Source organism: Medicago sativa, chromosome 1 (genome assembly GCF_051527215.1).
Source record: "Medicago sativa cultivar Bolivia chromosome 1, Bolivia_mono, whole genome shotgun sequence".
NCBI lineage: Eukaryota > Viridiplantae > Streptophyta > Magnoliopsida > Fabales > Fabaceae > Medicago > Medicago sativa.
In genome coordinates this window covers 29,945,144-29,970,157 of record NC_140749.1, presented here as the reverse complement: position 1 = coordinate 29,970,157, position 25,014 = coordinate 29,945,144, and the positions used below count along the sequence as shown (strand labels likewise).

General features: G+C 32.5%; 4 protein-coding genes across 59 annotated transcripts; 1 reads left to right on the top strand and 3 right to left on the bottom strand.

Annotated features, from left to right (window-relative positions):
* Nucleotides 1-2,205: 2,205 nt before the first annotated feature.
* LOC146954145 (uncharacterized) lies at nt 2,206-8,074 on the bottom strand. Of its 7 annotated transcripts, none has more exons than XM_085714577.1 (19): nt 7,874-8,074; nt 7,691-7,745; nt 7,431-7,486; nt 7,296-7,326; nt 7,127-7,214; nt 6,899-7,044; nt 6,682-6,766; nt 6,418-6,540; nt 5,908-5,988; nt 5,618-5,689; nt 5,161-5,222; nt 5,030-5,105; nt 4,685-4,752; nt 4,519-4,586; nt 4,147-4,307; nt 3,603-3,664; nt 3,207-3,289; nt 3,033-3,115; nt 2,206-2,491 (listed from the first exon to the last, which is right to left on the bottom strand). In XM_085714577.1, the coding sequence occupies exons 13-19, from the start codon at nt 4,732-4,734 to the stop codon at nt 2,450-2,452; spliced, it is 549 nt and encodes a 182-aa protein (XP_085570703.1). In that variant the 5' UTR covers nt 4,735-4,752; nt 5,030-5,105; nt 5,161-5,222; nt 5,618-5,689; nt 5,908-5,988; nt 6,418-6,540; nt 6,682-6,766; nt 6,899-7,044; nt 7,127-7,214; nt 7,296-7,326; nt 7,431-7,486; nt 7,691-7,745; nt 7,874-8,074; the 3' UTR covers nt 2,206-2,449. The 7 variants fall into 7 exon arrangements, with proteins under 7 accessions (XP_085570703.1, XP_085570709.1, XP_085570697.1 ...); XM_085714583.1 differs by having other exon boundaries at nt 5,030-5,090; XM_085714571.1 differs by having other exon boundaries at nt 5,030-5,222; nt 5,541-5,689.
* Nucleotides 5,584-7,694, bottom strand: LOC146954146 (floral homeotic protein APETALA 2-like). Its single transcript, XM_085743779.1, has 6 exons — nt 7,691-7,694; nt 7,296-7,326; nt 7,127-7,214; nt 6,899-7,044; nt 5,908-5,988; nt 5,584-5,689 (listed from the first exon to the last, which is right to left on the bottom strand). The coding sequence occupies exons 1-6, from the start codon at nt 7,692-7,694 to the stop codon at nt 5,584-5,586; spliced, it is 456 nt and encodes a 151-aa protein (XP_085599905.1).
* Nucleotides 8,075-9,592: 1,518 nt separating the features above from the next.
* LOC146954144 (uncharacterized) lies at nt 9,593-12,356 on the bottom strand. The gene has a single exon (XM_085714563.1). It carries the CDS (start codon nt 11,811-11,813, stop codon nt 9,981-9,983), a length of 1,833 nt encoding a protein of 610 aa, XP_085570689.1. The 5' UTR covers nt 11,814-12,356; the 3' UTR covers nt 9,593-9,980.
* A 2,046-nt stretch (nt 12,357-14,402) lies between these two features.
* Nucleotides 14,403-23,605, top strand: LOC146954143 (uncharacterized). Of its 50 annotated transcripts, XM_085714528.1 has the most exons (20): nt 14,408-14,673; nt 15,067-15,137; nt 15,476-15,505; nt 15,579-15,688; nt 15,816-15,860; nt 16,202-16,320; nt 16,682-16,786; nt 17,481-17,631; nt 18,007-18,047; nt 18,149-18,268; nt 18,402-18,461; nt 18,639-18,746; nt 19,376-19,454; nt 19,550-19,758; nt 19,995-20,033; nt 20,116-20,297; nt 20,380-20,431; nt 21,377-21,483; nt 21,762-22,003; nt 23,219-23,605. In XM_085714528.1, the coding sequence occupies exons 18-20, from the start codon at nt 21,445-21,447 to the stop codon at nt 23,250-23,252; spliced, it is 315 nt and encodes a 104-aa protein (XP_085570654.1). In that variant the 5' UTR covers nt 14,408-14,673; nt 15,067-15,137; nt 15,476-15,505; nt 15,579-15,688; nt 15,816-15,860; nt 16,202-16,320; nt 16,682-16,786; nt 17,481-17,631; nt 18,007-18,047; nt 18,149-18,268; nt 18,402-18,461; nt 18,639-18,746; nt 19,376-19,454; nt 19,550-19,758; nt 19,995-20,033; nt 20,116-20,297; nt 20,380-20,431; nt 21,377-21,444; the 3' UTR covers nt 23,253-23,605. The 50 variants fall into 50 exon arrangements, 41 of the variants coding, with proteins under 41 accessions (XP_085570549.1, XP_085570455.1, XP_085570435.1 ...); XR_015012011.1 differs by lacking the exon at nt 17,481-17,631; XR_015012013.1 differs by lacking the exons at nt 17,481-17,631; nt 23,219-23,605 and adding an exon at nt 15,242-15,295 and having other exon boundaries at nt 21,762-22,153.
* Nucleotides 23,606-25,014: the final 1,409 nt, after the last annotated feature.

Sequence of the window (25,014 nt, the reverse complement as noted above, 5' to 3'; positions counted from 1 at the left end):
ATTATGATGAGATGTAAAAATTGTTGAAATTGACGTATTTTATTACTGTTATGATGTCAACCTCCAGCTCAACTTCATTTTTTTTACTATGAAACTTCAGCTTCATTTAATAGCCAATACTATATTCTATTTACAAGTTCAGTAAAATTTTCTATACCTCACTCATACATTCAAAATGGTAAAATTACTAGTGTGGCAAAATTACATTAAACTTGTTAAATCATTTTTCAACGTAGATTAAAGTATGTCATTATAATTTTCAAATAAGGTAAATGAGAAAAATAGAATGTCAACGAGTGTCTCGTAAGAGACTAAGAATGGTAAGTTTATACTAAAAAAGGTGTTACAATTTATATTTTCAAGACAAAATTTTCTTTAATAGAATTCTTAAACAATGTTTTTAGAACACTCGTTAACATGATCCATAAAATAACAATTTATATTTTTCTGATTTTTAAATAAAGTAACAATATGAACTTATCATATTATTGGTTCATCAAATACTAAATTGTTACACCATGTATACTAATAGTTTATCATATTTTATGTCCTTGACTACCAAATACACTCTAATAGTGTGGACCAAAATTTTATGAGCCACACAATCAAAAAAGCAAGCACTAATAAACTCATAAAGAAAGGGAAAAACCCACCCACAAACACTCCCCACAAAAGATTAATAACACCCAACTAACACACACAATATTTACAAGTCCTTTATTGCCAAAGTGAATGCACTCTTCTATCTCTATGTTTATGCCACATCATTGCGCCTACTTTCCTAGCTGGATTTAGTAATATTAATTAAACTAGTTACAAACCCGTGCTTCGCACGGGGGTTAGCTACTTTTTTGACAAAATATTATATCGGACGGATAGATTGCGAAATGACAGATAATTATAAACCATAACACAATATTTAGAGTACTCCTGCATCACGGGTTAGAAAATGAAATGTTAAAAACGGCTTATCACGAGTAACAAATGAAAACGTCAAGGACTTTATTGTAGAGAGAGATAGAAAGCAAGTTGCAGCGAAGAAAACAATTGAGAAGGCTAAACATGCATTGGAAAAGTAGTGGTTTTCAACAACTCAATAACCGTAAAGTTAATTTAGTAGAATAATTGTGAACTGTGTACTTGATTTGATCCACCACCCCTGCACTATGCAGAGTCAATCTAACCTCATGGGTACCAATTATACGGGTACTCGTGGGTATTCAGGTATCCATGGGTACCCATGGAGTTTTGAATTTATTTATTTTTTGGTACAAATAAAAACTTTTTTTAATTACCAAAAACCTCAACTTTTAAACATCCATACATAATCCGTTCAAAATTTCATAATCCTTTTTTATGGAAAAAAAATCAAAAACTCCAAAAAAAAATTCATCAAACTCATAGACAAAAACAGAATTGCTATAATGTGTACTCACATTGAACCTATAGTGACATGCCATTTAAAACAAAAGTCATTGGTGAGAATTGTAGAAGAACAAACTGCTAACCAAAAACTACATCAGTAAAAGTCTTGTCTATGAACTATAGCTGATAACCTTTTGAATTGTAAAAGAATGGATAATAATTATTGTAACAAAATCTCTAAATTCAATTCAAACTTTAAAATAAATGTTTGCTATGAATTCAAAAATATTAGAATCAACAAAACGATAAGATTTTAACGGTTAAAATCATTGATATTGTTTGTATTGCTTCCAAATTTTTAGAATGTAGGCAAAAAAGTAGAAGGAAAATGGACTCAAAGGAACACAAGGGTGAGAAGTAAAAATATAAAATGTAGTGCACAATCTATCTTGCACCAAGAAAACTTATGCAGTCAAGAGCTGGTGCTCATTCTTAGTTTAGCAACAGTTTAAACTTCCTGGTTGGCAAATACTAAAACTCCACCCTGTCACAAATTGGATGTAGGAAGAGGGTCATTGAATATTTTTTAAAACCATTTATCAATTATTAATTTTTTAACAGAAAAACCCATTTATCAATTAATCTTAAAGACAAATAAAATATAAATTATCCAGACAAGAATCAGACATGTGGAATTCACATCACAGAAAAATAAAAAGAGAATTGCAATAATCTGTACTCACATTGATCCCACAAAAATATGACATTCAAAACAAAGTATAGTCAATGGAAAGGAGTCATTGGTGAGTATTGTGAAATAAGGTTAGTTAAACAATAGAGGACATCAATGGCAAAAGCCTTTTCTAAATACCTTTGAACATAACATTAGTTCAATATATTTCAGTTACAACTTACAATACAATGATTGTGCCAATCCTGTTGGCATTATTGCTGAAACAGTAAACAAACATTTATGCAAAAACTATATCAGAAACTCTGATACCAACATTAAAAACACAGGTGTATATTCTGATTGTTTTGACGTTGCTCAAAGATCATCCACCAATACACATGCGTGGTTTTTTCAAACACAACCAACTGTTGCAGATATTAGGCCTACCATCATCTACAAAACAAGATGAAAAAATTAACGCGGATAAAATGATACATGATCGAACTATGGACCAAAATAATAATATGCATTTCAGATGCTACATATCACCACTACTGATCTATATGCTCATGCTATATAAGGATTTTCAATTCTGATTATAAGAGTATCATGTGTGTGAAATATTTTGTCTGCTGTATGCAGTGCTGCTGCATAATTCTACTTATAAGGCCTTAGGCAAAGAGCTGTATTACTTTGCAATTAGATTTATGCATCCATTATAAGGATTCGCGCCACAGTTTCTGTTATGCATTTCCATGTCTTGAAATATATCAAAGTTCATAAGAAACTCCAGTTAGATTTTGTTAAACTAAGAATGGGATGTTCTTGATACCATATGAAGGCAATATATAAAAACTCATATTTGATATTATTTACATGAATAAGGTCTAGAACAGTACTACAGAAATTTGTGCACTATCACAAAGTGCTTGTTTCATGCCTTGAAACTAAGCAAAGGTGAAAAATTGAAAATAAGTCTTCCAAGATTACATACCATGCTCTCGAACGCCATGTGCAAAACCATCAGCTTTTTTTTTCCAAACATGTTCATCTTAGTCAGAACTGAATTTAATTTACCTGAAAATATAAAAAAGACCATGATCAATAATATTAAATATGAAAGAAGTATTTGATGAAATATAGATTTAGTAATGTAGATGTGTCTAACCCTTCTTTGATTTTGTGATAGACTTGCAGTATTTGCCGGTAGAATCAGGCAAGTATCTCTTTGCAGCCTTCTGACAGTTTAATCTGTTCAACATAAGAGCATGTTTAGTAAATAAATCAAATTTGAACCAATTGTATTTACTAACACGTGCAGCGCGTGAGTTTGCATCTAGTCAAAATATAAGAATAATTGAGACAGACGCTAGACATTATACTCACACATAGACAGTTGTAATAGTTTAAGAAAATAAGTATATGAATAAACCACGTGTGAGAATCATGTCGACGTCAGACACTAAACACGCATTCAATCTGAAGTATCAATGCTACATATATAGGTCAAATTTGAAAAATTAGGAAAAAGTGATACTTTTGAGTTAGTTCCGAAGATGCTTACCTCAAGAGTAGTAGCGACAGACGAAACTCTAGCAGGCTCTTTCCAGGCTCATTCTCTAGCATCTGATGTATAATAGCCAAAGAACCAACATCATCAACTGAATACCATTGTTGTTATAACTGCATCCAACAGTCAACCTGATTCTTCTTCTGAATTCTACTATTAAGAATTTGAACCAAGCACTTACCTTTAATCCTCCCATGTAAAGTTATGTAGTTAGCCTCCATGGTTAACAAAGCTCTAATATCTCTTATAGCACTATCATAATCATCTAATGCAATATACAACCAAGCCTTCAACTCTAAACAATCAGGTGAAAGCTTAAATCCTAGAAACTTATCTAACTACATAATTCATTCCTTTATTTGCTTCTCCTCAAATTTTTCCAATGCTCTATATTTATACGAAAATGAAAGGGAAAGATCAAGTTGAGTTGCAAAATCCAAATCAAAACCTTTTTCTCTTCCCATATTGCACAATGCTCTCTCTTGATACATCCAACCAACTGGTTTATACTCGAATATGAGTGAACTAATTAACTTACTTTTTTTTTCTCTTTATTAATAGTCGCTATTGAGATTGCTTCTACAGACAAAAATGGGGTCCTCTGATAATTCTTATCCCCTGAATAATCCTCGTAGTTAGCTGCACAACCTAGCCATTCCATAAACAATAGTAACTCGTAATCTTCGCTCCCTCTCATAGCTGAAAGCAGGAACGAAAAGAGGAAAATAGATGAACTATGAGTTAGCAAAGTGATTTATAACCAAATTAACCAATTTGGAAATTAATATATGATAGCTTATGAAAGTTACTGGTCCAAATTATGAAACAATGATCCATCAGTAAGTAGGCTTCTGCAAAATTAATCAAGTCATTGAGATATTTAAGAAGACTGAGTTGTTTCAGAACTAACCTCTTAAGGGAAGAATCAATGCCAATAGTAGAGCCTGATTTTGCACTTTGCTGCCATGCCAATATGAACTGCAAGTGCAATAAAGAATTACAAAGATTATGATAATAAGATATTCCATTTCCGATCATTGGACAAATGACAAGTTCGAAAACGAACGATTATATACCTTTGTAGGGCATTTTGCAACAACAAATGTTTCTGCAAGCTGTGCGGCATCTGTGTTTGATGTCACACCTGATAAAATACAAAAGTCAACATTTAGAAACAACTTTTAAAGATCTGATTGTTGCCATAAATGAAGATCCAGGAAGAATTATAATAAAATGGAAAATTAATTTGAGACAGATTAGAAATTATATAAAATTCAACTATTTAACATATAAATGGAGATTAACATTGTCTATGCTTGTCACCTATTACAATAAAAAAGATTATTCTAACTGTATAGATTGTGAGAAAATTATATGCCTCTAATTTAGATAAACTACAATGAATTTGAAATAGAACTCACCATGTGAATCAATTGAACCACTTTCTATTGTCCTTCCATTTCTCTCTCTCATAGTAAACACCTTCCAGATAAAGGACTGAAATCACATTCAAAGAATAATCAAACCCAGAATAAGCAACTGTTAAATTAACCTTTGTTGACTGCTTGCCATCATATCAGAAGTTGCTTGTCCATCCTCAAATTCATTGTCCATCTAAAAAAACAAAATAATCAAACCCAGAATCAGAATCAGAAAATCACAAAATAATCAAACCCAAAATAATCCAACAACATTAATTAGCATCAACATTTCATATCAGAGAAGCTAACTCATTCGTGGATCAAATTACAGGACTGATAACATTTTTTAAAAGCGCACAAACAAAATTTCTATAACAATCAAGAAATAAGCTTCTATACACAACCAATATAAACATTGATCTTTTCATCATTGGCTTAATAGGGTAAGAGTGAAAAGAAATGAGGAATTTAGCACTGATAGAAATAGTGAAGGAGACTTGAATAATCATACAAAATCCTCATCACTTCACAGTTTGCTAGCTGACATATTGCTTCTAAAGAAGGCTACCACAAAATGCCAGATCAAACCTCTCCTCAGGAGGATCACCAATGAAGTCAAATACAACGTCTGCATTTAAGAAATCTCCATCTGCCGTATACCTGCATAATGCATTTGAGATTAAGAAGAAGTCAAATGAAAAGTCACTACATGTTTAGAAGTCCCACACTACGAAGGCAGCTCGGTTGGTGAGCTAAGGGACATTGAAGGAGTTTAAAGTCAGAGATCTCGGATTTGATCCGGGAAACTAACATAACTTACTATTGTCTGCCTATAAAAAAACATAAAGTTGCTTTCCATTCAGTAAATAGAAATATACCAGCTCTTTGTTACTATACACTTCATCCCAGCTACTTTAGCGGCTGCTAGACCTATAGCGCTGTCCTCGACCACGACACATCTGTAAATAAGAAATAACAACATTTCATATTCAAAAGTTTCACACTCCATGCAGTTCAAAAACAAAATTAAGAAATCATATGATTCTAACTTGCTCTCATCCAAATAAAGTATCTGATAGGTTTATTTGTTTTTGAACTTGCACTCCATACACTTCAAATAGGGTTGATAATAAGTTGCTCTAAAATTTTGGTTCAAATAAATGCCATAAAATTCTACTGTTGGTGAATAGGTTTCAGAATGTATATAACTTTCATATCCTAGAATACTCAGCACAACTAATTAACTAATCTTGCAAACAAAATAGAATGAATTCTATTCTATAATGTCTAAATGACGATAACTTCACAAGCAGACAAGCACCACCTTACAAACTAACAGAGATTTGCCATAATCTATATCCTTCAATTCATTAAAACTATCAAGGTACCATATCTAGAATGACGTCCCTTCCTCTTGGCCTCCTTCATGCGCCTAGCACAGGATAGGGAGTGAATCTTAGTTGGCTTCCTGATAATGAAGCCATCCTTAAACAACTTCCTGATGTTTTGGCCTACAAAGAGAGAGCCACCAAACCATTTAAATAAATTGAACAAAGTTATTGTATCAGGAAAAAGTTAATGTATCAGAGCTGGAACAGGGTAACCATCATCCTCCAGGAAAGAAAATGAATAGAAAGGAGGCAAAAACAAACCATCATCTTGTAGATTGCATCATGTAATGCAGCAATTCTCTGTTATATCACGGACCATGGCGCGGCCACAATTTAAAATGTTACACTACATTAGCCAGATACATGATGTTTCAATACCAAGCAAAATTATACAAAGCCAATATAAACTAAACCGTGCACAATTTTGTTGGTAAGTTACTCCTAAATAACTTCAGTTAAATTAAAAATAGGTTCTCACTTTTTACCAAGGAATTGACCCATTCGAGCTTCCCAACTGCCACATTTGTGCAGTGTTACTCCTCTGTACTTCGAACTCCCTCTTGAGAAAACATTGATTTGTAGACGAAGTGTTTGCAAAGACTCATCTTTCGATAAATTCTTCGTCTAAGTAACAAAATATCGAAAAATTACATGATATAATCCATCTAGTTTCACATTCATCAAGTATACTTGAAAATTCTCTAACCTGTTTAAGATCATCATCATAATCATTCAAATTGAAATTTATGTAAGCACCAACTCCCCTGAATTTAATCGCAGCTCGATCATAGGCTCTGATATTCAAAATTTGGAATCAACTCAACCATAAAAAAATTAATTACACAAAAAAATTGAAAATATGTTCAAAGATATACCTAGCAGCAACATGAGCTGTGTTAAATCCACCTACAAAAATCAAATACAAAACTAAAACAATGCCTAAAATAGTAAATCATATAATATACTAATTAGTTCCAAAATCAAAGAAAAAAATAGTCAAGTATTTATACCGTCCACCCCTGAGATGATCCTAATGATCTGTAGGACTTTTGTGTGTCATCTGATGCTGAGAAATCAAACAAAGCACAAACAAATCAGCAATAGAGAAAATCAAAAGGAAGAGAAGCAATCACACAGACTGATCAAATATAACTACAAACTCATAAAAATCTATGCAAATACAATCATAATTTCCTAAAATGAAGTGAAAAATAAAAACTTGGAAAGATAGGAACAAAAAAAACCAGTAACATCCCAAATTGAAACTTACCCATATCTGATCCATGCCAAATGGTATTTTCAAATTCAAGGTCATCATCTCAGAACTGCAATCAACCAAAGACATACCAAAAAATCTAAATCGATTAAAAAGAAAAAATGCCTCAATCAATTAGAAGAACAAAATCGCACCAAAAAATGGGACATGCAAGCAGATCAAAGTTAAAAATCCAACCTTTGATTGATGATAGAGACAAACGGAAGAAGAAGCAAAACGAAGAAGACGTCGCACACTGAGAAAGAAGAAAACGGTGGAGATTGGTGTGTTCAACGGCGAGGTCGACGGAGGAGACGGCAAGGTGGCGGTGTGAGGAAGAAGAGAACCCGTTTTTTTGTTTACCGTGTGAGGAGAAGAGAACCGGACTGAAGAAGAAGGAAGAAAGAAATTGTACCACAACATATATATATACATGAGGGAGATGGCCATTTACCAATTTACCAAAATACCCCTCCAAGGGCAAAATTGTCAAACGTACGGACAAGCATTTTCCTATCTAGTTTAGTAGACTGACAAGGTAGTTTGCCATTTTAAAACCTCCCCATCTTTTTGTTTGTTGTGTTCTTACTAGGGAAAAAAACTAAATGAAGATAATATTTTGACTTTTGATCCTGTCAATTTTGGCTTAAATAAGAAATAACATGGCATTCCACATATACACCACCCTCCGGTCAGTAATATAAGCAAAAATCCACTTTAGATGCATTCAACTAATGATGTATGTGACATATAATAAAGACCGCATACATCATTAATTGAATGTATCTAAAAAGTGGATTTTTGTTTATATTAATGACCGGATGGTGTATACTACAACACAAAGTGTTAGTTGCTATTTAGTTGAAATTTTTTGTTCTCATTATCCTTCATATTTGGATTTGAAAATAAAATCAAGACAAATAATTTTTAACCATTATCTGCATACTTGCACACAAATTTTGGATGGACAACGAGCTTGACAAAATTATGGTGGCATCGTGATTTTTATGAACTCTAAAGTGTAGTTTTTGATAAATTATCAGCTTACTGTAATTTTGTTAGTCTCACCGTGAATCCAGACATGCACTTAAGCCTGAATGTCAATATATGGATTATTTTGAACTTGATTTATCATATATATAAATGTCCTTGGTGCGATGGGAAGCAAAATCATATAGAAGATAACATTGTTTCAGCTTATAGTTATAAATGAATATCACATATGACAGAATGGTAGTTATGCTGCACCACTACAAGTCAACACAGTACTGTATTTTATTTCCTATTTTACTAAAGAAGTTTAATCACAAATTTACACCATAGGCCCCTCATTTCATCAATATACTAAGCTCTTTTTGGCTTCTATAGCATTAGAGGCCAGCCTTGTCTATCACCAGAAAGGAAACAAATTGAGATGTTTGATCAGTGAAGAGATAGGAAAGATTTTTAATGCATGTCAACTATCTAACACATGTAAGAGATAAAGATCTCACACAATTGATTGTTAGATATTGCACAATTACTTGTATATGTTTCTTTCCATGATTGTGAAATGTGGCAGCTAGTTCAGCATTCAATTTTATGTTGAGTAATATGAATATGTCAAATGGTGTTACTATAATCCTCAAAGGTATCAAACTTACAAAAACATTCTCAAATAAGTTAGGTTAATTTGATCTTCGAATGTGTCTTTTGTTTGTCAGTTTGGTCCATACAATTACTAACAGAAGGAATAATTTTCAACTTTCGATACGATCAAGAACCATAATGACATCGCATCACACATTTTCTCTAGACAGCAACAATGATCTAGCCTATAAATCATACCCTAAATGATATTGCAAGTGTAAAAAAAAAATCAAAATTAGCAACTGCCGGAGTTCAAATAATGTAGATTCTTAAGCAAATTAACCAAGATTTTATAACAGGAAAAACCATGTTTAATAGTAGTATGATAATCAATGGTCACATAAGGTTGAGGATTAACTTAAAACACCAATGCTAGCCTCTGTGCTATTCATGACAACAATTCTAATAAAGCAAACTCTAAGAATTATGCAATCTGTACATAAACTTATTTACAAGTTCAGCATGAACATTTATGTCCCTGTATAAATGACAGCTTATGTATTGCACAAAGTAAAATTATAATTTTAATTAAATACATTAATACTTTTCATGTAGCTAAGTTCAGAATTCCACATTGTATTGAGAATTTTGAGATGATACCCTCATGATAAAATATTTCAAAACGAATAAAATGCTCACCAAATTGAAGATTTTCAAAAATTTAGAGTCTATATACTCAATTGAGAAAAGAAGAACCACATTGTAATTGCCACTCCATACAATCTTCAAAATCAAAACTGCTTGCACAATCCAACAATGCATTTTGCTGTTGTTCGTAACGACATATGTAATTCAACCCAACAAGGAGATCGCAAATCGACTCCTCGGTCTTCTCACGGTCGGCGAAATATAATGTCTGAAGTAGCAGAACATTTGTCCTGCTAACTATCTGGTGCTGCTCGAAATTACGCTCACTCTGCCATCTCATCATATTATGTGCAAGAGGCGCAAGCCACCGAAGCATCCCATCAAGATTTTCTTTCCAATCATGGGCAAGAGGGGCGTCATATATGGCCAAATTCTTGACATACAACTTCAGTTTCGCCTTGAGAGATAACCTTAGGCTTGTTGGTAGCATCTGATATAGATCATCCCTGGCTTCCTCGCCAACTAAATGAGGATAGCGAAGAAGCTTCTCTATGACAATTATGACATTGGCATAGTGCAATGCTAGAGCTGAGCCACCAAGTGTTGAAGGAGGAGCATAAACGGCTAACCTACTTTTCGGACTAAACGTTGAGCAACTTTGTACGCCGGATTTGGCTTGTCTTAGTTCTCCGGAAAACGAAACGCCACTTTGAACATGACTTAGGACACCTGAATGGAACAAATGCTCCCTTTTCATGCTACTATTCGCAATTGCGCCACTGCGACTGCTAGATACATGACTGTATTGTTCCTCGTGATTGATAACATAACCGTCGTCGACATCATCAAATCTTGCAACAGAGCTACTCAAACTTAGACACTCCATAAAAAGTCTCCCCGGACTTGTTCCACAAGGAAAACCAAAATCCTCAGGCCGAAGAGAAGCTAATTCACCACTTCTCATGTCAATCCGAGGCTTACTAGCAGCTCCTCCCCTTCTCTGCACTGCAGGCATTCTTGCAACTGAACCCGGCTGAGATCCATTTCTCTTGCTTGGATTGCGCTTCAAGTTCCCTGAATTCGTCTGCACATTAATATTACCAGAAAAAAATCCACATTCATTTTGCATAGCCGGCGAACCACCACCAACACCAACCCCAAAACTATTGTTCCTCAAAGCGGTTTCGCCGAAGATAACAGAAATTCTAGCATAAATAGTACAAACTGTCCTAGCCAACAGCTCAACAACCTTATCAAAAGTCTGATTCCAAAGAGAAACATCCTTCAAATGTCTCACATCTTGCCTCTGCCATAAAAGTTTCTGCTCAAAAGCTTTCTTACTCTCCACATGCTGATTATTCTGAAACTTTTTCACAGCTTGTTCCAGCTCATTCAACACCTCCAATTCACTATACAAACTCATAGTAACATTAACATACCTATCCATTTTCCTCACCATTCCTTCCATATGCTTAACCAAAAACCCTAACTCCTTCACATCAATAACACCACCAACAATGTCACTATAAACATGCTCAAACCCTTGTAAAGCAGGCTCAGAACACTTCTTACCTAACCTAGAAACAACACTAGCAACACGGTTCAACTCTTCAAGCTTCTCTACCATAGCAAGCTCAAGAAGATAACCTTCATCAGATGAAACCAAATTCTTAACACCTTCAGTGTTCAAGATCTCATTTTTAAGCCTTGAGATCTCAGACTCTGAAAGTGATTTATGAAGATGAACAATTTTTGACATCACATTTGCTACTTCAAAAGAAAGAATTCCTATAGTTTCTTTATTCTCTGTTCTCTTTTGATTATGATGCTTTTTCTTTGTTAAAGTTTCAAGAAGAAGAGCATGTTTCAGATTTGAACTTACTTGGTTTCCCATTTTTACAATCCAAGCTTCTGCTACCATATCTGCTACAAATTTCCTTCAAAAAAAATCTTCTCAAGAATCAAAATATAGCCTCAAAATTCAATCACTTTGAGACTTATATAACCCGAAAAAACCATAACAGGGTTTTTTTTAGAGTAATTGGAACAAACCCATTTGAAAAAACATGAAGAAAAACACAAAAAAGCTATCAAAGTTTGAAGCTTTAATTCTGAACTATACTTCAAGAATGAAATTTTCAGAGGAATTGGAACTGACCCATTTGAGAAAAGAAGAAGGAAAACATAAAAACTTGTTAAAGTTTGAAGCTTTAGAACTCAAGAGTAGTTAAAGATTGAAATTTGCACTGGAATATTAAAATGGAAGATAGTGGAGAAGTCAGAGAGTGTTACAGAAAATTCAAACATATGCAAAATGAGGCATAGCATGCGCCACAAATTGAGTAGGCGTGTGTAAAAGAAAGATGATGGGTGTAATTGATTATAAGCTAGAGAGAGAGAGAGAGAGAGAGAGAGAGAGAGAGAGAGAGTTATTTTATTTGTGGAAGGAATGAATGGAAGAGACTGGTAGTGTTATTTGTTGGAAGAGTATGAAGCTGTGTTGTTTGTTTTTTACATTATGTTTGAAAAATCTTTGATTAGTGTTTGATTTATCAAAAAGAGGTATTAGAATTTTTGAATGTGGACTGTGGAATATAAAGGGGGGGTATTTAGATTTTGTAGGAATTTTTTTACATTTTTTTAATTTTGGGATTTTGGAAGTAGTATTGGTGTAGCTGCTCCATTCATGATTTTATTGTATTGTATTTTTGGTTTGGGTAAAGTTGCTGGCATTGAATTGAAGTATTGAAGGTAGAGTGAGAAACAAGGAAACTGTAATTAATGATAATCAAGATGGAACCAAGCTAAGGGAACAGTGAATGAATGCAAGTTCGGAGAAGTGTTTGAGATGTACTAATGTTGAATGATTTTTTATTTTTGGAAAATATGATTTGATTAAATTAAATGTGTTTGGTTTTACCATGTTTAAAATTGATTTTGAATAAGATGATTTTCGTTAAAATTGAATTTTTTAAAAGTGATTTGTGTGGGTGTATTAGAAGGGTGGTTTAAGGGCGACTGGTTGGTTGAAAGATTTATCTAGTGTCAGAGAGTGTGTGGGAGTGCAGGAGAACGATTGGTATGGGGCAGGTATAGAACGCGTCGTTTGGGTAATGGAGAAAGCTCTTCCTTTTAGAATGATACTTGACTGGAAAGAGGGTTGTTACGAGTTAGATTTGACCGGATTTTCGTTCTTCATGTCGATACTAAAATTCCAGTGGTTAAGATGTGGAGATTAGGTTGAGGGGTCAAGGGTGACGGTTGGAGATGGAGGAGGAGATTCTTTGCTTGGAGGAGGAAATGGTTGTGTAGTGGTGTTCTTTGTTGGATAATATTGTTTTGCATGATCTGTTGCGGATACTTGGTATTAGAAACTAGACCTAGCTCAAGGTTATTTGATAAAAGAAGTTTACAAACTATTGAGTTATGATGATCATCAAGTCAAAGCACCAATCACGGACATCATCTGGAATAAAGTAGTGCCTCTAAAAGTTTTCTTCTTGCATGAAGATTACTGAAGAAGAAAAAAAGATTAACAACTAAGGATAATTTGGCTCGGCGTAGAATTCTTCAACCGGGGTGGCTGTTATGCTCGGCTAGGTTCAGACAGGAGGAATCAGTTAATCACTTGTTCTTGGAGTGTACTTTTTTTTGTTGTTGGAATATTTGCTCTTCTATTTTGCAGTGGTTCGGGGTATTTAGTGTGCTTCCTTATGATATTGCATCACATGCTTCCCATTTTTGGGGATTTCATTTTTTAAGAAGGATATTTGTGTATGTTTTCAAATAATATGACTAGCTGTCCTCGTGAGCATAGCTCAGTTGGTAAGGACAAGGCATAATATATACAAGGTCCGGGGTTCAAACCCGGCCACCACAAAAAAAAAAATAATAATATGACTAGCTTATGTTTAGATTATGTGAAAGAAGCGAAACTTTCTATTTTAAAACAAAGAGTTTTCTATTACTCAGATTGTAGACCAGGTAAAACTTTATTCTTGGTCGTAACTTAAGGTGTACAAGCGTAATTCTTTTTATGATTTTCATGCTTGATTATTCCACCATGTAATATCGTTCGTAGACCTTCTTTTTTTTTTTTTTATATTCTTTGTTAGACACATTTTGTACTTAACTTAATATCCACCTTATTTTTAATATAATTTCTTCGGCTTCTTAAAAAATATAATGAAATATGTTTTTTTTACTTTTGATATAACGATAATATGAAACAAAAGTAGTCATAAAAGTAAAATCTATTTACAGCTTCAATGTATCATTATTAAACTGTGCTATATTTCTACCCATTTTACTTCTCTTATGTATCTACGAAGAGATAGTTTTGAATGGTGACCACCTACCCTTTTGAGACACTGACCTATACTTGAATCTACTGAACCAAATATGAAAATCAATGTCCGTGGAAATTACCCTTTTGCCCTTAATAAGGGCATTTTCGTCAATTAGTAAATGGACTCCCCTTGCCTATATATATGTGAAAAGAAAAAAAAAAACAAAAGAAGGGGGACGAGAGAAACGGGAACGGGAGGAAACAGGAACAGAGAAAGAAGGGTGGACTAATTGCATCAAATTTCATCTCCTTCTCCTTCTCTCTTCTCAAACACGGCCTCACCCTCTCTTCTTTCTTTTCCATCAAATTTCATCAGTCTAATTGCATGCATGTCTCCAAAAAGTTTTTTTTTTTTATGATTTTAAGGGTTTGATTTTGTGGGTTTGGTTTATTGTTTGTTGATTTCTGTCTCATTGGTTCTTCTTCATTGAAGGTAATTTCCTTATCTCTGATGAATCTAAAATCATGATCAACTGTATTTTTTTTTATTTTCTGTTCTATTCTTGCTTTGGATATGAGATTGTATGTTAAAGGTTTTGATTTTTGAAAAAAAAAAATTCAGTCAGACGGTGATTAGGGTTCCAAATTGAAGTTTCTGGGTTTGTTGTTTAGTGATTTTGTATTTATTGTTTCTTTTATGATTTCTTCCCCATTTTATGGTCCTGTTATTGAAATCAATTTGTGAAATTGTTGTTGTACTGTTTGGGATGAAAAGCTAGAAACCATAAGCTGTTTGTGGGATGAATTTGTGAAATTGTTTTTTTCTTTTTTATTCAACATTGATTCTGGTTGCATGTTTTGAGAAAGTTGTTCTTATTATTTTAAGGGTTTTATTTTAAGAGAAGATTGATGCAGATGGAAAGAAGAAGGAAGAAGGGAATGCATTGTTCAAAGCTGGTAATTGTTATGTTCTCAATCATGTGATTTTATTTAAATAAATTATTTATTTCAGATTTTTGCTTTATAAGTTATCAGTTATGACTTTTGTTTGATGTAAAAAGTGAATTGATGTAAAAAATAAATGGGTTGGGAGAGGCGCTCACCAAGTGTTTGAGGTAATGTCTCAATATGTGAAATAAAATTTCTCAATTTGTATAGTTTTGAACTATTGTTATCAGATTGTTTAGAAAGTAGCAGTTAAGTTGTTGTGGGGTATGTTTGAATTGATGTTTTAGTGTTTGGGTTAAAATTGAAGTCTTTAGAAGCAATAAGCTGTCAATTAATTTGTTTTGCAGAAGCTTAAGTTGGAATACAAGTTGTTGTAGGTATGGTTATTTGTTCTTTATATTGGAGTTTTTGTCTTGCTGCGGCCGTATTTAATTTTGGCATCTGATCCAGAAGCTTGCCAAGCGTTTTTATGGTCCGTATAAGCTGGTCAGGCGGATAGCTGAAACCATATGAAGGTGACCCAAATACAACAGCCCTGCATCTGCCAAATTCTGCAGAAGGTAATTCACTTCTGATTCACCCTTTACAAGTTCTGGATTAGAAGGATATCTCTAATGGATGGTCTTTTATGAAGTGCTATATATGAAACTTTGAAATATAAGACATTTTGTGCGGTTTGAATTTCAGGAAATAATAAGTGTTTAAGCTGCGTGAAAATTTTCATTATGCAAGGTAATTTTCTGTGATGTACTAATTATGCATCAGGAACTGTAATTAATTTACATCTGTTGATATATCATGATATGTGTGATTTTTCAATGCAATTGTGTTTGCAACTTCCAAGCACTTGGAATTAGTAGGCATTTTCTACCGTTTGAATTTCCAGATATAATTAAGCGCTTAAGTTTAACAGTCGATGTTTCAACTGATTGAAATGTTTGTTAATCTCCGTTCCAGACTTTCTTTTTGGAAGAACCTTTTTCTGTAACTTTGCTTCAGCCTGAAAAGAAAACAGACACAGGGGAAAATAGTTCCCGTAATTGCTGTGATGTGTGTGAATTTGACAATTTCAGGATATGTTGAGGATGATATCACTGTGAATTTTCTCAAAAATTTTAAACCTGATGAAATCCTCACTTTGGACAATGCTGATCGTCGGTGTAAAAAGCTGAAAGGGTTGGCTTTCTCTAAGGTTTGCAGATCATTTGAAACTTCTTTGCCAAGCTTTCATATTTTATTTCTGTCATACACCTATAACTATATATGAGAGAAAATTATAATTTACTGAAATAGATTCTTAAAACTCATCCCAATCTCTATCCCTACTTAGCATCATAATCTGTAATTTTGATTCAAGGGTTATTTCCTGCATTTATTGAAGTTTCAGTACGAAATATATATGTTTGTCCAAATCAGTATGAGAAGAAAATGATATGGTTTCCAACTAATTAGTACATCATAGTATTATAAATAACAATCATTCCATTCCGTTCAACATATGAGAGGAACACGAGATTAAGTTTCAACGTATGTTTTTAATATTTTTTGCGTAGAACATGAGAAGAACAATATGGGACTGGTTGCATTTTAGTGACTGTCAACTATGGCTGTGCATGCTCTTTCCTCTGAAACGCAACTGACAGTTTCGACACAATTAGGTATTTTATCTCTCTTCTATCTTATATATATCTGTGTGATTATATTTAGTCAAAAATTGTTGAATTCATTTGTTGATTCAAATTCTGGTATATCATGCTATTTGTTTTATTGTTGAATTTAATTGTTTCAAATTCTGGACTATACTTTGAGCACAAGGTTGTGGTAAGAAACTGAGAAACCCCTTCAACAATTTTAACAGCGTGCTCATGTTTTTGTTTTATTGCTTCATTTTACATTTTTTAAAGAATAAGTTACTTGGTTTTCATTTTGGTTGAAAATATATGTGCAATGGACTTTATTTCATGTTCTTGAGCAGACCTCGCTTAAGTTTTAATATATAAAAATTCATGTTCAGTGAGGTAAATCACTTCCAAATTCTGACTTTATGTTCCACCCTCTTGAAGATTTACAAGTTATTCAATAATTGATTCTCTTGGCTTCAAATAAAACTTTTTAGATTGTTCTGAACCAACTGAGGTAATTCTTAAGTCATTTTTAACACAACTATTATCCATAAATATGTGCTTTCTTTACAACTCTACTTGGTAAAGAGGTCAATCCGAAGTTGGCAGCTACTGAGAAAGCCTTTTCATTATCAGTATGGACAACATCAATGGTCATTTTTTGTTGATGTGGATTAGTTCTGATTGCTTTAGGGATGCTTTCATTTTGGCAATTTTTGACACAATGCAGGGTGTTCTATTTGTAGTAGTGCTTTGTCTTATACTGTTGATTCGTCCATTTCAGTGGCAGAGTTTACTGCTCCCGATGAGTCTGTCAATTCAACAACCTATGGTTTGAGATTTTTCTTGGGGCTTTACAAAGTCTAACAATATCTTTTCAGGTTTTGCCTGCAAAAATGATTGATTTTCTAACTTTATGAATATAATGCCGTTATTGTTACTTTTGTTCTTATAAAAATGAATTCTGATTTGAATATATGCTCAAATACAAAAAAATTTAATCTTTTTAATCTTAAGTTTTTGAAATTACCTTAAAGTATTACTTAGTTTAAAGCAAGTTACCTTTTAAATAGAATTTAAAAAAAAAAATCAACTTAAAATTATGATACTTTTGAATTGATGAAGTATTAGTTAGTTTAAATTTTCATGCCTGTTTACAACTCATTCTAGGGAAGTTTTTGAACCATTTCAACCTAAAAAGTAAACTCTTTTAACCATGTAAAGTTTGATTTAATTCTGTGATTTTTATTGTGTAGGTATGAAGAGGGTTAAAGAAACTGTTGAGGAGCTTCTTGGTGTTAGTTTTCTTTTCTTCAAATACTTTGAATAAAAAAGTTTTGATTTTTCCATTGTTTTGCTTTACATTGAAAAAAAGTTTTGATTTTATTTGTTTTTCAGGTTTATGAAGGAAACCAAAGGTTGGCCCTTTATTAAAGAGGGTTCTTACAAGCTGCTATTGAAACTATTCTTTGTAAAGAATTCAGAAATTTTACGCTTATTTATTATTTTTTATTCACAGTAAGTTCTCATGATATTCATAAATGGAAATGTGTAATTATACATTGATTTTTTTTAACCAAACTGAAGTTTTGCGCTGAATTTTTGTCTGTCATAGTTATATATAACCTAACACGTTCATTATCATTTGTAGGCGGATATATTTTTAGCACCTCAATTACATGCTGCATCTAAGAGATTCGACATTCACGTGGTAGTATTCTATCGTCTCGATATTTTTGTGGGGGAATAAGGGATTGTAATGAGTATTGCACTTAGTGAAATTTTGAAACAATGGGAAACAGCTGAAGTATTATGTATGTTCTTTGGAAACAGCTGAGGTATTATGTATGATCTTAGGATGATGGAGTCTATATAATATGTTTTGTAGCATCAGAGAGCATGGAAGGCTTTGAATTGGACTCAGAAGTTGAGTTTATTGACGATAGTTATCTGTGGAATAACATCTTCATCAGAGATTTCTACAAATAAGCTTGAGGTTACTTCTCTTGCCTAGAATGTCAATCTCAATTTTTACTATTTTTTATGTTACATGTCCTCCTTTTATATGGTTGATCCCCTTTTAAAATGATATTTAGTCCTGTTCCGGGTAGAGCTTCTAGGATCTCTTCCCGCAGTGTGTGCATGTCATTTGGTTTATGTAAAACTATATGCATTAGGTGGAAAAATTAATGTAAACTCTATAAATTATATTTGGAGTACTTTCTCCATATTCTGTAGCTAGATTATGAATTGGTATATATGACTGAAGTATTACAAGTTGGTCTTATGATGAATTGGTAAATTTTTATACAGGGTTCTCAGTGGTATGCTTAAAATTTGATTTGAATAATTGCAATCTTTTTCGAGAAATTAGAAGTAGCTTAGCTTTTACATTTATGCAGAATATTAATAATGTATATGATTCCAAACCATGCCCTTATTGATAGCTAGAAACGACTTGGCTCTGTTGTGAATTAACCTTTCCAAATTTCTTATGGTTTTTAAATGAAGATACTAACAGCACCAAAAAATGTATGATTAAGTAATTATTGCTATAATTCATATCATCTTATTGTATATTTTTTTCAATGTATATTCATTATGGTTCCTATGAATTGATTACAGGGAAATGATGATGATAATGATGCATGGTTTGTTGAAATTTCTTTTATGGCTCGTGTTTTTTCCTGCATAATTCTATTAGGTACCTTAAAATAAACTATTATTGTTTTATAAAAACTTTGTTTCCTACGTTACATTTTTTTTATCTATGTGACTTTTACCTTTTTCATTTTGAAGGACTTTTCATGATTGTGAGTTTTATGATATTGAAATGCCTTGGAGCTGATTATGGCGAAATTCACAATGTCATTGAAGCGCAAGAAGTAACTGAAACCGAAGCATTATAAAGAGAGGCCATAGTTAGTATGACCAGCTATGCGAGTTCAGATGCAGCTGTTCCACTTTCAATCCCACTAAATAAGTGAAACCATGGGACAATTTTGAATGTGAGTCAGACTGCTGAAAACTATGTATTATGTGCATAAAAGGCATTTTCTGTCAAATTTGAGGGAAAATTTAATACTGAAAATCTGAAAAAATAAAACACTTTATGTTTAAAAATATATAGTATTATTTGTATAGTAAAATAGATAGATATACACCTATGTATTTAGGTAGGAATGCTATTGCATAACAATGCCATTGAACAAATTTTGAAATTCAGTGGTTATGTATTTTGCAGGAAACAGTGCAGTGCCTTACACCAAGAAAAAAAACTCAGGTTTGTATTGAAGGGAGATCTTTTATATAATAATTATAATGTCTATTATTACATTAAATAGTGATCTCTTGCAAATTTTCAGGGATTAAGAATCAAGGGAAACAAATCTCATTTAAAGGCCATGAGTGAAAATAATCATGAAGTTATTGTCAAGTCAAATAGGTCTGATTGTTCATGTGTACAGAGTGTTGAATCTTCCTTTGGTGCTGATGTGGACTCTACATTATGACCTGAAGAAGTTGAAACTATGGTAAAATTTCAAAGGTGATATTTATGAGTTTAGATGTGGTTGTAAAATGTCTTGCTTTGGCTATCTTCCTTCATTTTCCTGATTTCATTTTTGCAGGTTGCAAGATTATATGAGTGGGTTGTGTTATGAGGGCAACTTACATATCCAGGTTAGCTTCTATTATTTTTTGGTTTATTTCGTTGCATTTTGTTTCTTTGTAGATGATCTTAGGTTTGCCTCTTTAATGATTTTAATGGTGTTTTTTTACAATACTATATAACTTCATTTTACCAGCTCATTCCGTTTACAATATGCTGGTTCTTTTATTTAGAGTTAAACACAAGATTCATCGTTTTGTTCCCTAAAAATAGTCTTCTTTTATTGTTGTGTGCAGAATATCCAATTTTTGTATATTTTCACATTATGCACTCATCTGTCTATGCTCTTTGTGTTTCCACCATCTCAGCATATTGGTGATGATATTGCTTTTGTTGGAAAAGACATCTGGAATTTGAAGACATATATGGTTGAATATGAATTCACATCTATAAGTTAATATGTTTTGCCACTGAGAACCTCAATCCTTTTTATCTAACATTAGGTTTATGGTTGAATTTGAAATCGCATTGGTAAAATGTCTATACTTGAAGATTCTTTGTTTTGATCAAGCATATATGAATGTGAAGTTTTCATGTATTTTTCAATGAAGCAATTATGTGTGTCATATGTGTGTTTGGCGTGACATGTAGAACTGATAACTGCTTTGTTTATATATGCGTGTCATTGATTTCTTCACACCTAAGTAATCCATATATTTCATCCAGTGGACATTTGGTTGCAATTTTGTTACAATGTAGTTTCTTTTTAGTATGCTCCAGGGTTATTTTTACATATAGTTTCATCGCCTGCTTATAGGTAAACACTTTGTATAGACACCATCGGTTTAAATTTATCAAAAGTTGGCCTTATAACAGTTTCATAGCTTTGCTTTGTATGCTGGATACCAAGGCAGTAATCCAATTTATCACTCATTGTTCATTCTTCTTTTTATTCCAAACTATATTTTCACTGCTAATGTAGACAAGAAGTGTGACATTATTTGCTAATTTGCTAGGACAAGGCAAGGCTTCCATTCCAACATGTTTTGCCAAAGAGTATGGTGTTGCCCTTGACGACTACGTAATGTTGCGTGATCCGAAGCGAAATGTCACCATTGTTCAGGTTGAAAAGAAGAATGGGAAAGTTTACCTTACATTATAACTTTGTTTTTGCCAATATCATTGTGATGAGAGGAAAAAAACTCGGTTTATATTTTGTATTTTCAACGTTCTGTTTGTACGTTTTTAAAACACACTAAATAGCAAAACTCCAATTTCACAGTTTCTCTTATTGTGAAGGAAAATATCGATAAGTAAGGATCATTTTAATGAATTTTACATCATGCTTTGGTTCAAGTTTGAACTAAATGTTTGACATATGATTCTTGATTATTATTCCAGAAATACCGACTTCATACGCGGAGAGTTCCAGCTGCAAGTGGTACTGGTCACTCTGTTGTAGTTCTTGGAGATTTATGGATGCCTCAAGAACAATACAATGACTCTTCCAAAGGTGATAGCATGGAAAACGATGATGATGAAAAATCTGAGAATTATAGGATACACTACTTTGAACTAAAGATGATAATGTATGCCAAGAAATGTGTAAATTTTGACGTCAAATGGCATTACATTATATTCAAGTAAGGCTTTGTTTACCCTTTGATTTGTAATGTTTGATTGTATTCTAGGAGAATTTGATTGGACTTGGATTCTTTGGTAATTGGTAGATCTCATCTGTGTGTCTGATTGACGTTTAGTTCTATAAATGGATTTGTTATGTTCCACTTCAATTGTTGTTTATTAGTTTCAGTCTCAGAGTTTCAGCCCTTCTCAACAATCATTGAGTTGATCTTATTTATTTTTTAAATGTTAGTAGTAATGAATTATCACATATAATCACAACTTTGGAATAGGCTTACTAACCTTTTAATAGGTTTTTCTCAACACAAAAAATCTTTTAATTGGTTAATATAAGTTAATCAATTGTATATCAAGTGTGAGTTAGAAGTCCTACATCGGTTTAAAAAGTGTAGGTTGAACACTTTATAAGTGCGATTAAACCCATCGTCTTAAGGTTTTAGATAACTGTGTGTCTATCTCATTTGTCTGGTTGCTCTTATCTAATGTGGGTGGTCCCTCGGAATCCTCTCGTGACACAACATAATGAAAACACAAGAGACATTGAGTTGTGGAGCTATGATATGTAGTCGTGACATGAACTAGAATACACTTGCATGTTATAGAAGCAATTTAAAATTGACAACATGAAACTTGGCATACTGTTCATAAAATATTGGACGCTCTAATTCTAATCATTTTAAAATGCTTTAGTACACGTTCCAAGGGTTAGCAAATCAAGTTATAGGGAAATTAAGCTCCACTTAATTTGTTTCAATCTCTTTTGTGCAAAAATGTGTGTATGATTAAAATATAGAGATGACGAACAAAATGTGCACCAAGATAACTAGACTTATATACTGTATATTAAGATTGTTGAATTTTGTTTTATGCTAAAGCTCTAACACAGATGTTGTTTTGGTTTCTGCTATTATAGTTGAGAAGAACAAATTCATTATTTTGGTGATTGAGTTTTGGGTGGTGCTAAAGGTCTAACACAATTACTGTTTTTGCTTCAGTCATTCCCGTCTTAAAAATCTATATCTATTTTATTTTGGAATATGATTTCATACTTTTAGTATTTGGAATAATTGCTGGCATCTATTTCTGAATTCAATTGGGTCATTAGGTATAACATATTGCAAATCAAATCATATTCTCAAAGTTAGAATAGGTTGTGTTATTAGAAAAATTATGCATGATGTTAAATTTTATAATTTTTCTATTATATTCTGTAGCATTTCCCTAATCACATCTCAAAGAGCATATTGAAAAGAAAGTATCTTCGCATGAAACTCGAAGATGTCGAAACTCACAAGATTTACAAATGTAAAATAAGGACTGCCGGAAGAAGGAATACTGAAAAGTCTATGTGTGGTGAATGGCATAAATTTGTCATCGATAGGGGTTTGAAAAAAGATGACAAATTGATTTTTGACTTGGAGAATCCACCAACAAAGATGTGGGTTGAGCATGTACGCATCCACTAGCAAGTTTTTTGTAAATGAAATTTTCCGATTATGAAGTTGTTTTAGCTATAATCTCATGAATGCATGCTGCAAAAGCAATATTTTGTTATTTCGGTTACAATTTAAAGTTAAATGACTTAGACAATTTTATGTTAACATGGTTGATAGTTTCCCATTTTCCATTTATTACTCGTGACAAGTCGTCTTCATCTATTATAGTCTATAAATATCTGTTATTTCGCAGTTTATCCATCCAATATAATATTTTTCCCAAAAGCATAAACATTATAAGCAATCATTCATGAGAACAAAATATTACATATTGAAAGTAGGGGGTGGATCATGGTTTATGGTAGACCTATCTAGGATTTGATATGTTATGGATCATGGTTTATTATATTTATATGCATGTAATATCTATATTTGAAATCAGTTTACTTTTAAGCGTATTAACAAATATGTGTTTGCCAACAAAATTAACCGAAAAAAGCAATCCACCCCGTGCGAAGCACGGGTTTGTAACTAGTTTTCAATTCAAAACATGGAAATATAGAAGGTGAAAGAGATGTGTTGATTTTGCTTAGTTGGGTGAATAATACACCAAAGTCTTAAAAGTCGAAACAAGGAAAATTTAGGAACAAATTGATTATATTTTTAATCGTGAAGAATAAATTAAAAATAAATTCTCTATACGGCATTATGGCTTCACGTATGAGCTTTGACTTACGTGTTAAAATTTTGAAGTTATTGAACAAGTCATATTTTATGTTTGGAATTTGTAAAGTGAAAGGAATATAGTGGAACAAGACAATTGATTGTATTTCATAATTTAATTTGATCTTTTTTGAAAGTGAAATGTTAGATAAAATAATATTCTTTATAAATGTACTATAATAACTGTTAAATTTAATTAAATTACATTTTTTCTGCAACTTGTAATAAATATTATGACCAAGTCATTTTTTCAATTGTATTACAATTATAAAAGAAAAATGTTAATAGTATCTCTAGGACACTAATTAAGGAATCAAATATGGTAAAAAAAATTGAAAAATATAAAAATATTTTTTTAATGTAATTTTTTTTTAAAATTAATGACCGGAGACATTAGTTAACATGGTCATTTGTAAAATAATATCAATTGTTAATAAACTTTATACTACTATTTTTTTTTTATTAATTTAACGAAATTTTATAGCAATGTACAAAAGTTGTACCACATGGGATAATGTGTATGTAGTTTCCTTCCCACAAAATCCCAAGGAATGGGAACTTTGATATTGAGAGCTTGTGAAAAGTTGGTAGACAAATTGAATGATTAGGGTCAAAAAGGAAGAAATTAGGACACCCACCATGGAAAAACGTATTTAGTGCTTGCTACGTTCTTGGTACTTCTAATCCAACGAAACAAACAATCCATTAACGTTGAAACAGATGTGACTTTTTGGTCTTAAGAATGAACTTCATAACGTATAAGCAACCAAATTTGGTTTTGTAAAACAACCATGGACATAACATTGGTGAACAAATTAATGACCATGACTGAGAGATCCCAAACAATTTGA

What these genes read in the sequence shown, in the direction of transcription:
- LOC146954145 (XM_085714571.1), bottom strand. Translation starts at nt 4,734, where the DNA reads ATGCCGCACAGCTTGCAGAAACATTTGTTGTTGCAAAATGCCCTACAA. An exon ending in TTAATAAAGAGAAAAAAAAA is followed by an intron (nt 3,665 to 4,146) that starts GTAAGTTAATTA and finishes ATTATACATCAG; the next exon opens with ATGCTAGAGAATGAGCCTGG. An exon ending in ACATGGCGTTCGAGAGCATG is followed by an intron (nt 2,492 to 3,032) that starts GTATGTAATCTT and finishes CTTGTTTTGTAG; the next exon opens with ATGATGGTAGGCCTAATATC.
- LOC146954146 (XM_085743779.1), bottom strand. An exon ending in ACAGCTCATGTTGCTGCTAG is followed by an intron (nt 7,215 to 7,295) that starts GTATATCTTTGA and finishes TTTGAATATCAG; the next exon opens with AGCCTATGATCGAGCTGCGA. An exon ending in ATGATGATGATCTTAAACAG is followed by an intron (nt 7,045 to 7,126) that starts GTTAGAGAATTT and finishes TTTGTTACTTAG; the next exon opens with ACGAAGAATTTATCGAAAGA.
- LOC146954144 (XM_085714563.1), bottom strand. Translation starts at nt 11,813, where the DNA reads ATGGTAGCAGAAGCTTGGATTGTAAAAATGGGAAACCAAGTAAGTTCA.
- LOC146954143 (XM_085714423.1), top strand. Translation starts at nt 20,171, where the DNA reads ATGAAGTTATTGTCAAGTCAAATAGGTCTGATTGTTCATGTGTACAGA. An exon ending in CTGAAGAAGTTGAAACTATG is followed by an intron (nt 20,284 to 20,379) that starts GTAAAATTTCAA and finishes TCATTTTTGCAG; the next exon opens with GTTGCAAGATTATATGAGTG. An exon ending in AGGGCAACTTACATATCCAG is followed by an intron (nt 20,432 to 23,218) that starts GTTAGCTTCTAT and finishes TATATTCTGTAG; the next exon opens with CATTTCCCTAATCACATCTC.